This window comes from Salvelinus fontinalis, chromosome 4, assembly GCF_029448725.1.
Source record: "Salvelinus fontinalis isolate EN_2023a chromosome 4, ASM2944872v1, whole genome shotgun sequence".
In the NCBI taxonomy this organism is placed as follows: domain Eukaryota; kingdom Metazoa; phylum Chordata; class Actinopteri; order Salmoniformes; family Salmonidae; genus Salvelinus; species Salvelinus fontinalis.
Genome location: NC_074668.1, coordinates 65,720,476 through 65,732,922, shown reverse-complemented (window position 1 = coordinate 65,732,922; position 12,447 = coordinate 65,720,476). Strand labels below are relative to the sequence as shown.

The 12,447-nt window shown below is 45.0% G+C and overlaps 1 protein-coding gene across 2 annotated transcripts in view; it reads left to right on the top strand.

Annotated features, from left to right (window-relative positions):
• Positions 1-12,447, top strand: part of furina (furin (paired basic amino acid cleaving enzyme) a) — a 97,865-nt gene that overhangs the window by 62,251 nt on the left and 23,167 nt on the right. For both annotated transcript variants that reach the window (XM_055921003.1, XM_055921002.1), the window contains exons 5-6: positions 6,241-6,369; positions 6,517-6,593. In XM_055921003.1, the coding sequence (XP_055776978.1) occupies positions 6,241-6,369; positions 6,517-6,593 (206 nt within the window). The remainder of the gene's footprint in view (positions 1-6,240; positions 6,370-6,516; positions 6,594-12,447) is intronic.

The window sequence follows — 12,447 nt, the reverse complement described above, 5'->3', positions numbered from 1 at the left end:
TCAGCTCATATCACTGATCTGTTAGCTCATATCACTGGATAAATGATGGAAAAATCTCAAAGCACAGTGTGAGATTTCAAAGGCAGGAAAATGTGTTCATGTGCCAATATTTAATGCAGTAAGAATGGTCAATTTAGGTATAGGAAAAAGACCAATACCAAGTCCAAGACCATTACAAGAACCTGGATAATTTTCATGGTAATTTCCACTTTTGAGTCAGATTTGAGCAGGATTTTCTGAGTGAGATGAATCTACACAGATCAAAGCTTTGGCCATGGTTATCTGACACTGAAGGGTTTGGATGAGAGGAAAATAGTAGGAGGGCACTTTTCAGACAAATTACATTAAATTGCGGCAGCATTCTAGAGAAATGGCTGTGTGAGAACGGCAAGGCATCAAACATGGTGTTTGACCAAAGGTCAAGGATGATATGGAGAGAATACCAAAAGGCCTGTGTAGAAGTCTCCCTGTACCATTACCATGCTAGCTGGTTGTCCACGAACAGACACTCAGGGGGGGGCTCTGATGAGAGATGTATGCTGAGTCTGGTCTGGGACTGATGCTACATGCTAAGTGACGAGTCTGTCTGTCTGCCTACCTGTCTGTCTATGTCTTTGTCTGCCGAGCACCACAGGAGGTTGTAAGCCTATCTGGTGCCACAGGATGCAGTCTGTCTCCCATGGGGATTTTGTCATTTTCTGTTATGATTGATGTCCAATGCAGTCTGACACATTTCTCATGGGCCACATCACCCAAACAAATCAAATGTATTTATATAGCCCTTATTACATCAGCTGATATATCAAAGTGCTGTACAGAAACCTAGCCTAAAACCCCAAACAGCAAGCAATGCAGGTGTAGAAGCACGGTGGCTAGGAAAAATCCCCTAGAAAGGCTAAAACCTAGGAAGAAACCTGGAGAGGAACCAGGCTATGAGGGGTGGCCAGTCCTCTTCTGGCTGTGCCGGGTGGAGATTATAACAGAACATGGCCAAGATGTTCAAATGTTCATAAATGACCAGCATGGTCAAATAATAAAAGTCACAGTAGTTGTCGAGGATGCAGCAAGTCAGCTCCTCAGGAGTAAATGTCAGTTGGCTTATCTCTACCGCTCCTGCTGTCTCTAGAGAGTTGAAAACAGCAGGTCTGGGACAGGTAGCACGTCCGGTGAACAGGTCAGGATTCCATAGCTGCAGGCAGAACAGTTGAAACTGGAGCAGCAGCACGGCCAGGTGGACTGGGGACAGCAAGGAGTCATCATGCCAGGTAGTCCTGAGGCATGGTCCTAGGGCTCAGGTCCTCCGAGAAAGAAAGAGAGTAAGAGAGAATTAGAGAGAGCATACTTAAATTCACACAGGACACCGGATAAGACAGGAGAAATACTCCAGATATAACAGACTGACCCTAGCCCCCCGACACATAAACTACTGCAGCATAAATACTGGAGGCTGAGACAGGAGAGGTCAGGAGACACTGTGGCCCCAACCGATGATACCCCCGGAGAGGGCCAAACAGGCAGGATATAACCCCACCCACTTTGCCAATGCACAGCCCCCACACCACTAGAAGGAAATCTTCAACCACCAACTTACCATCCTGAGACAAGGCCGAGTATAACCCACAAATATCTCCGCCACGGCACAACCCAAGGGGGGGCGCCAACCCAGACAGGAAGACCACGTCAGCGACTCAACACACTCAAGTGACGCACCCCTCCTAGGGGCGGCATGGAAGAGCACCAGTAAGCCAGTGACTCAGCCCCTGTAATAGGGTTAGAGGCAGAGAATCCCAGTAGGTATGTACGGCAGGACCAAATCGGAAAGATGGGTAGGAGCAAGCCCATTTAATGCTTTGTAGGTTAGCAGTAAAACCTTGAAATCAGCCCTTGCCTTAACAGGAAGCCAGTGTAGGGAGGCTAGCACTGGAGTAATATGATCACATTTTTGGGTTCTAGTCAGGATTCTAGCAGCTGTATCTAGCACTAACTGAAGTTTATTTAGTGCTTTATCCGGGTAGCCGGAAAGTAGAGCATTGCAGTAGTCTAACCTAGAAGTAATAAAACTATGGATTAATTTTGCTGCATCATTTTTGGACAGAAAGTTTCTGATTTTTGCAATGTTACGTAGATGGAAAAAAAAGCTGTCCTTGAAACAGTCTTTATATGTTCGTCAAGAGAGATCAGGGTCCAGAGTAACGCCGAGGTCCTTCAGTTTTATTTGAGACGACTGTACAACCATCAAGATTAATTGTCAGATTCAACAGAAGATCTCTTTGTTTCTTGCTACCTAGAACAAGCATCTCTGTTTTGTCTGAGTTTAAAAGTAGAACGTTTGCAGCCATCCACTTCCTTATGTCTGAAACACAGGCTTCTAGCGAGGGCAATTTTGGGGCTTCACCATGTTTCATTGAAATGTACAGCTGTGTGTCATCCGCATAGCAGTGAAAGTTTACATTATGTTTTCGAATGACATCCCCAAGAGGTAAAATATATAGTGAAAACAATATTGGTCCCAAAACGGAACCTTGAGGAACACCGAAATGTACAGTTGATTTGTCAGAGGACAAACCATTCACAGAGACAAACTGATATCTTTCCGACAGATAAGATCTAAACCAGGCCAGAACTTGTCCATGTAGACCAATTTGGGTTTCCAATCTCTCCAAAAGAATGTGGTGATCGATGGTATCAAAAGCAGCACTAAGGTCTAGGAGCACGAGGACAGATGCAGAGCCTCGGTCTGATGCCATTAAAAGGTCATTTACCACCTTCACAAGTGCAGTCTCAGTGCTATGATGGGGTCTAAAACCAGACTGAAGCATTTCGTATACATTGTTTGTCTTCAGGAAGTCAGTGAGTTGCTGCGCAACAGCTTTTTACATTTTTTTAGAGAGGAATGGAAGATTCGATATAGGCCGATTTTTTTTATTTATTTTTTTTATATTTTGTTTTTATTTTTATTTTTTAATAAATATTTTCTGGGTCAAGGTTTGGCTTTTTCAAGAGAGGCTTTATTACTGCCACTTATAGTGAGTTTGGAACACATCCGGTGGATAGAGAGCCATTTATTATGTTCAACATAGGAGGGCCAAGCACAGGAAGCAGCTCTTTCAGTAGTATAGTTGGAATAGGGTCCAGTATGCAGCTTGAAGGTTTAGAGGCCATGGTTATTTTCATCATTGTGTCAAGAGATATAGTACTAAAACACTTGAGTGTCTCTCTTGATCCTAGGTTCTGGCAGAGTTGTGCAGACTTGGGACAACTGAGCTTTGGAGGAATATGCAGATTTAAAGAGGAGTCTGTAATTTGCTTTCTAATGATCATGATCTTTTCCTCAAAGAAGTTCATGAATTTATTACTGCTGAAGTGAAAGCCATCCTCTCTTGGGGAATGCTGCTTTTTAGTTAGCTTTGCGACAGTATCAAAAAGACATTTCGGATTGTTCTTATTTTCCTCAATTACGTTGGAAAAATAGGACGATCGAGCAGCAGTGAGGGCTCTTCGATACTGCACGGTACTGTCTTTCCAAGCTAGTCGGAAGACTTCCAGTTTGGTGTGGCGCCATTTCCGTTCCAATTTTCTGGAAGCTTGCTTCAGAGTTCGGGTATTTTCTGTATACCAGGGAGCTAGTTTCTTATGACAAATGTTTTTAGTTTTTAGGGGTGCAACTGCATCTAGGGTATTGCGCAAGGTTAAATTGAGTTCCTCAGTTAGGTGGTTAACTGATTTTTGTCCTCTGACGTCCTTGGGTAGGCAGAGGGAGTCTGGAAGGGCATCAAGGAATCTTTGGGTTGTATGAGAATTTATAGCACAACTTTTGATGCTTTTTGGTTGGGGTCTGTGCAGATTATTTGTTGCAATTGTAAACGTAATAAAATGGTGGTCCGATAGTCCAGGTTTATGAGAAAAAACATTAAGATCCACAACATTTATTCCATGGGACAAAACTAGGTCCAGAATATGACTGTGGCAGTGAGTAGGTCCAGAGACATGTTGGACAAACCCCACTGAGTCGATGATGGCTCCGAAAGCCTTTTGGAGTGGGTCTGTGGACTTTTCAATGTGAATATTAAAGTCAACAATAATTAGAATATTATCTGCTATGACTACAAGGTCCGATAGGAATTCAGGGAACTCAGTGAGGAACGCTGTATATGGCCCAGGAGGCCTGTAAACAGTATCTATAAAAAGTGATTGGGTAGGCTGCATAGATTTCATAACTAAAAGCTCAAAAGACGAAAAAGTCTTTGTGTTTTGAAATGTGCTATCGTAAATGTTAGCAACACCTCTGCCTTTGAGGGATGCGCGTGGGATATGGTCACTAGTATAACCAGGAGGTGAGGCCTCATTTAACACAGTAAATTATTCAGGCTTAAGCCATGTTTCAGTCAGGCCAATCACATCAAGATTATGATCAGTGATTAGTTAATTGACTATAACTGCTTTTGAAGTGAGGGATCTAACATTAAGTAGCCCTATTTTGAGATGTGAGGTATCACGATCTCTTTCAATAATGGCAGGAATGGAGGAGGTCTTTATTCTAGTGAGATTGCTAAGGCGAACACCGCCATGTTTAGTTTTGCCCAACTTAGGTCGAGGCACAGACACGGTCTCAATGGGGATAGCTGAGCTGATTACACTGACTGTGCTAGTGGCAGACTCCACTAAGCTGGCAGGCTGGCTAACAGCCTGCTGCCTGGCCTGCACCCTATGTCATTGTGGAGCTAGGGGAGTTGGAGCCCTGTCTATGTTGGTAGATAAGATGAGAGCACCCCTCCAGCTAGGATGGAGTCCGTCACTCCTCAACAGGCCAGGCTTGGTCCTGTTTGTGGGTGAGTCCCAGAAAGAGGGCCAATTATCTACAAATTCTGTCTTTTGGGAGGGGCAGAAAACCGTTTTCAACCAGCGATTGAGTTGTGAGACTCTGCTGTAGAGCTCATCCCTCCCCCTAACTGGGAGGAGGCCAGAGACAATTACTCGATGCCGACACATCTTTCTAGCTGATTTACACACTGAAGCTATGTTGAGCTTGGTGACCTCTGACTGTTTCATCCTAACATCGTTGGTGCCAACGTGGATAACAATATCTCTATACTCTCTACTCTCGCCAGTTTTAGCTTTAGCCAGCACCATCTTCAGATTAGCCTTAACGTCGGTAGCCCTGCCCCCTGGTAAACAGTGTTTGATCGCTGGATGATTCGTTTTAAGTCTAATACTGCGGGTAATGGAGTCGCCAATGACTAGGGTTTTCAATGTGTCAGAGCTAATGGTGGGAGCCTTCGACGTCTCAGACCCCGTAACGGGAGGAGTAGAGACCAGAGAAGGCTCGACCTCTGACTCCGACTCGCTGCTTAATGGGGAGAACCGGTTGAAAGTTTCTGTCGGCTGAATGAGCGACACCGGTTGAGCATTCCTACAGCATTTCCCTCCAGAAGCCATGAGAAAGTTGTCTGGCTGCAGGGACCGTGTGAGGGGAGTTATACTAACGTTACTATCTGTACTTACTGTTGGCACAGACGCTGTTTCATCCTTTCCTACACTGAAAGTACCCTTGCCTAACGATTGCGTCTGAAGCTGGGCTTGCAGCACAGCTATCCTCGCCATAAGGCGATCATTCTCCTGTATATTATGAGTAATAGGCAGTAGAAGGCAGTAATAGTCAGTAGAAGGCATCATGTTAATGTTACTACTTAGCTTCAACTGTTGGAAGTCCTGACGAACCATGTCCAGATAAAACGTCAGGAGTGAAAAAGTTAAATAAAAAAAAGTTGAGTGAGGGAAAAACAAAAAATATAAACGGTAATTAAAAAGTAAAAACGGTAAAGTTGTCAGGTAGCAAAGTAAGGTTGGCAACAAACGCACAGCAGCATGTAAACAAGTCTGCAAGTTGTGACCGGAAACACTCATCTATATATTTCTGTTTGGTGACGATCGCTGTTTATTTTTTACATTTCATAGTCTAAAAACAATTATGAACTTGGTGGTTCGAGCCCTGAATGCTGATTGGCTAACAGCCGTGGTATATCAGACCGTATACCACTGGTATGACAAAACATATATTTTTGTCTGCACTAATTATGTTGGTAACAAGTTTATAATAGCAATAAGGCATCTCAGGGGTTTGTGGTATATTGCTTAATTTGATAATGCAAAGAAGTTTGATCATTTTCGTCATCTCACATGCGTGTCTTGTAATGGCTCTTTAGAGTCTATTGACTGGTTTTGGTGTTTTCTACTCTACAGTACAATACTAATCATCGTGACCTGAATGCTAAAGGTGCATGGGAGCTGGGCTACACTGGGAAGGGAGTGGTGGTGTCCATCCTGGATGATGGTATAGAGAAGAACCACCCAGACCTTATATCAAACTATGTGAGTATCACCGTCATCTTACCCCTGGCTTCAAAGCTGGGGCTGCTGCATCTCAGTAGTTTAAGGTGGCCATTTTGGTATTCACCCCTAGACTTTTGCTCCTCTTATCATAGATGAGTGATTCTGATTGTCTCTGTCTGCCTGTAGGACCCAGACGCCAGCTATGATGTGAACGACGGAGATCCAGACCCTCAGCCACGATACACACAACTCAACGACAACCGGTAAGATCCTGATTTTAAAAAAGACACTGTTTCAGTGGCAGCAGAATTTGATCTCCCCGTGCCTAACTTGATTCTTTATACAAATCTACCATTGACGTCAATGCATGATTATCATGGAAATACGAGTCACGTCGTGTGCCAATGCCACATAATGATTCAGTTCTGAGAGAAGAGACGTGTAGGACACAGGAAACGTCACGCCTCTACATGAATAGGCTGTTTCATTGTGATGTCCTGATAAAAATACTGTATTTTCTCATGCAGTCAGCTGAGAGAGGGAGCGAGACATGAAGTGAAGTGAGTTATGGTCACCATCACTCTGGCTTGGGTCCAGGTCTGTCAGGTATTGGGCTGCCCACTGCTGTTAGAGCAGAGCTTCTCTGACTGGAAAGGGAAGTGCACTCAATGAATGTGTTGAATGTGACAGTTGAGATATTTTAATAAGCCGGGAGACCGATTGAAGTAATAGACTCTTAGAGGGCCGGAGGACATCTCAATGGGTTTTGGGTCTCCCCCCAATCGAGAGCAAGCACATGTGCTTTGGTCTTAAATCACCCAGCTGCTACCAGGGCATTTCTGTGGCCTAGTTAAGTGGAGTAAATCTCCTGGGATTAAGTGAATTTGTGAAGAAAGCAGCTTTACTGCAGTGGCCTTAGCAGATAGCATTAAGACTTGTTTATTACCACCCCGATGTCTTCCCTGCTGCCCTGAATTGATCGAATTAATTTCATCAGCGTTAACGAAATACGACAAATCTCCTGGCTCTGGAAATGCCTGCTCCCCTCGTTCCACTCCCCTGCGTGCTTCCCCTTTCTGACTTTTAATTTGTGATTTTCCGTAATCTGCTGGTTTCGTGCTGCTAGCCAAATACCCTTTTTTTTTAAACTTGAGGCTGACCATGATTGGTGATGACAGACAAAGGTTATAGTTAGACGCTGGTGGAAATCAAAGGTCTCCAACTGAGACTGCATGGGTCTGGAGCAGGCACTGTCCACATGGAGGCCGGACTGGTGTAAGGAGAGATGGAGATGGCCTCAAGTAAAACGACAGTGTATACAGTACTTCTTACACTAGTGTGTATAGCCATAGGTCTTGAGCCTCCTGCTGTCAAAGAGAGAAAGTGAAACGGCGGAGTAAGAGCTAACGCCAATGGAGCTCTGCCACTTACCACGCGAACACACTATAAATACACACACACAGAGCCATCCGTTATTATGAATACCCCAGTATACACACAGCGCCATACAGTATTATTCCCCCAGCATACACACAGCCAACAGACAGTTGATTCCCCTATCTCCCACACACAGTGGAGTAAATGCCTTTGGACTGAGAATCCTCCTGGCTTGTCCTCTCCTCCCTGCCTAGCTCACCCCAGCCCTTATCTCCGGCCGCCCAGCTCTGCCTCACTTCCCCGTGGCAGGACTGAGGTGTGTGTAACTGCGTGGGGTTGGTGTAGGCGTGTGTGTAAACACCCTGTGGGAAGGCTGGAGCTCTGTAAGGCTGTGTAAGGGTCTGTTCCCTGCAGAAAGCCCAGCTCTGTTCACCTCCATAAAGCTCCCTTTCTTCCCCTGCATGAGGAACGCTCCTCTGCAGCAATGTGGCCATTCAGCCCCGTGTTTGTCAAGTCAACATGTGATCTGGCCCTGTGGGTCTGCAGCCTTACTGTCTTAGAACAGGAGGATCTGTCTCTCTAGGGGCCTCTGCTGCGAGCTAAAATTGGAATTGGGGGGGGGGTTTCTTTTTATGTATTGAATGTTTCCCAAATACCCGTCCCCAGCTGGGAGTGGCAGGCTGTACAGCTACGTCTAACGCGGGATAATCTCCACAAGATTTGAACTGAGGTTCTCGTGTTATTGATTTTGCCAACGGAGGCTTTTCTGTTATTTGAGACATTTGGTAAAGCAGTGGGAAGTAGACTTGAGGTATTTTTTTTTTTACATTCTGGAGGAAGTTGATTTTATCACGCAATGCTGTAACTGCTGTACTATGGCTGATATCATGTTATTAATATTTTAATTAAAAAGAGCCAGGGAGTTGGCTAATTTGAATTTGCCACTTTGAATAGTGCATTACATTAAGTTGGCTTGCTGCAAGATACCATCAAGGACAAGAAACGTAGATTAACTGTACTGTAGTTGTACACACACGGTAATGTAGCTGTATATTGGTCATCATCTGACCACCTTTTCTCAGGCCTCCAGGGTGCCAGTGCTCTGTGTCTGTTAGTGCAAGACAGAAAGAGTTCTTGCTTTGTAACAGGAGGCATGTGTGTTTGTGTGTAGTATTTGCTTTCAGTTTCCGCTGTGTCACTGTCACATGTCAGGCTGTGCACACAGCTTGAAATGTCTAGTACATACACATGTTTGTGTCTGTGCCAAGGCTGCAGGGGCCAAGGAAAATAGTTCAATTGATGTTATAAGTTTGCATTCTGACTTATCAAATATTGCTATCAGTTAGAGGAGGAGAACGCTTGTTCTTCATTACAGCCCATTTCTTTGGAACGTTAAATCCCTCTTCCTAATGTGCCCGGTCGTCAGTATTGGGAGGAAGGCTCTATTTATCAGGACCACTCCACAGAACAACCCAGGTTGATTCATTTTACATTGTCTCAGATTAGTTACACAAGATGTTTGCTTTGTATTCCCCCTCTGCCTCTGTTCCATAAACACTGAGAGACCTTTTGTCCTGTAGGTCAACTCATTAGTCAGCTGATTAAGTAGGAGCGGGGCCAGAGCAGTTGTCCAGATTTACCTCCGGGCAGAGGCCCGGCAGGCAGTGAGCAGAGAGCCTAATGATCAGCTGGGGCCACTGGCCCAGCCTCAGAGAGCACAAATGATTTTCTTCTCAGTAATTAATTCAAGTTAGGAAAAGCAGAGCGAGTGGAAGGAGCGCCTTGCCAAGCTATCAATAGCCCAATATGGCATTTGAGAGAGAAGAAAGAGCTCTCACACAAAGACGGACTACGGCCCAGGCTCAAATGGAACCCTATTCCCTATGTAGGGCACTGCTTTTGACATCATTAAAAAGTAGTGCACTATGGGTAGTAGGGTGTAATTTGGGATTTTAACCAGGACTTCTGTGGACTGAACTGTATTTTACAGCTTCCAATTGGATCTGCCTTAGGAAGTTTCATCATGTTACGCAACGATAACTTTATGTATGACCTGAAAGGACATAATGGCTGTTAGCACTGTGTTTCTGCTTTGTAGGAAACCTCTAAAGTTCCACCTGTAGTTTTTCCCACATAAAAATATTTGTCTCGTTAATTTGTTTATTCCATTGTCTCTTTTCTTATAACAGTTGGCTCCGTTTGAAATATTGTCTCCATGGAAGTTCCACCTGTGGTTTTCCCCCTCGTATAAACATGTATTATGCTAATGTAAGACCTTTCAGGAGGCAGCTGGTTGCCATGGAGATGTGAGCACCAAATTGGCTGCATCATCCCGAAAGTTCATCAAACTGTAGCCTTTTGGTTTCAGCCCTCAAGTTCCACACTAGTATGGGAGGCATGTTCTATCGAAACTGATAACTATGAAATATGAGTTCCAGCTAAGGAGAAAGCCAAGTCAGCATTCTCACAGCACAATGATAATGTTGTTTTACCTTACCATGGAAATCAGCTTTCCTGTTTTATTTTAATATGCCCTTAGGTTAAGTTAGTCCAAACTTCTGGGAAGTTTGTCTCCTCGTTTATCATTCCAACACCGTCTCCAGTATCCTTTCCTCAGTTTACCTTTATCTATTACTTTCTGGCCAGCTCAGTTGAAAACTGGCTTTGTCAGTGGTGTTAAGAATGGCGATGGAGATGGCCGTGTCTATGCTCCAGTAGTTCTGGTCAGGCTGACTTGCAGCTCCTCAGGGACCAGCCTCATTTCTTGCTCTGCTGCAGCCCAGACAAAGGAAGGATGGAGTTTCCCCTTCACACTGAGCTTAGGTTTGGTTTTGAGTTTTCCCCCTACGGGTGAGGTTTTGGGCATGGCAAGCTCATCCTAGATCCATGCCTAATGGTAAATTCTGCCAGGAGGAACGGCCAGCTAGCGGTCTGACGGAGATGGATTATTTCACCTACTGCAGTTGTCAATTAAAGCAAGGACGAAGACAATTGACCCAGCGTCATCACATAAAAGTAAAATTAGCACTTGGACTAATTCAATGTCAGTTTTGAGTTCTAGCCTAGGATTGGGGGAGCTGATCCAAGATTTGTGCCCATGTTCCAGACTACAGTAGAGCAATTACCCAGAGTTAGTCTAATGTTTCAAAGTGACTTTGGTGAGGTATTACCCTATGCGTTTACCGTAGTGCCTAGACACTGCCTGCCTGCTTTCATTTGAGTCCGTGTTTAAGAGTCTTTGAGTAGAATGTGTTTCCTCCACACAGTGATGTGATGCAAGTAGGGCTGTCTGTTCTTTGAATGAATGCTAGTCTAATGGTTCGCTTTGGGCTGGCAGCCAGCTGTAGCTGTGTGTAGGTCTGAGTCTTCTCTCCAGACATGTGTGTCTGTAATCAGATATTGCCTGTTGTGTTCAACTCATTGACATGGCTTTTTGTTGCTCTTATCCCTCTAGATAAATATCACCATTGTGTAGAGACTGCAGAGCATTGTTACACAATTAGTCAAAGATTCAGAGGATATTATTAATGCTGTGGCTGCGAATAGTGTTTTGGTCCCCGCCCCTCTTGAACACCTAAGGATTCGGATCACATTCTGCGCATGTTATTTTACACGCACAGTTTTCTATGTTGCTGCTGCTCACACTCCACCTCCCTTCACATTTCTTTCTTTAACTCCTCCTCTACTGAACCATGGTGATAGCCTCTGCCTCATAGTTCTGAACAGCTGAAATAAAAACCCTGCGGCGATTTGAACGAACATTCAAGGCCATTAGGAAGGCTACAACCTTCTCTGACTGTTGTAACGGATATTACAGTTCCACAAGCAGGACACAGTCTTTACACATTTCATTGGAGCAAAAACAATTAGCATTTTGTGTGATGATGTAGACTGATCTTTGTAGTTGCTGCCATATTGTAGCCACAAGCCAGAGTTTCTGAAAAAGAACACTACTACTTTGACTGTCTGTCTGCCTCCTGCTTAGCCGATGTTGGCAATGATGGCGAAACAGGAACATTAAAATCGCTAATTAGACTGCGTGTTTATGTCTTGCTTGTGTTTGATATGCTGCCTAAATGGCTGCCTGTAACTCCCCACTTGAGTTTCGCATTGGCGCAAAAAGCAATCTGCAAGTTTGTACGAACATGTTGATAATTTATTTTGTGTACAATGCAAATAGCTGCATGTAGCCTAACTCCCCTATTGATAAAAAGAACATGAAATACTCTTACGCTTAATATCCTACTGAGGCAAGGAATGCAGTAGTTGGAACATGTCCTTTGTGTACCACAAGAAGTTTGTTGGCTACACCAGCCAAAGGCGTTCATCGCTGATCAAGGAGATGGAAGCGACAGTAGAGCACTGAGCAGCAGCTACGAAGGCGGCGGAGTGGGCAGCAGCTACGAAGGCGGCGGAGTGGGCAGCAGCTACGAAGGCGGCGGAGTGGGCAGCAGCTACGAAGGCGGCGGAGTGGGCAGCAGCTACGAAGGCGGCGGAGTGGGCAGCAGCTACGAAGGCGGCGGAGTGGGCAGCAGCTACGAAGGCGGCGGAGTGGGCAGCAGCTACGAAGGCGGCGGAGTGGGCAGCAGCTACGAAGGCGGCGGAGTGGGCAGCAGCTACGAAGGCGGCGGAGTGGGCAGCAGCTACGAAGGCGGCAGCTACCTTTTAAAAAAATCCAGCACATATGCAGAGATCTTTAGCCACAGCAAATCGGGTTTCCAGAAAATCTGGAACCGGAGT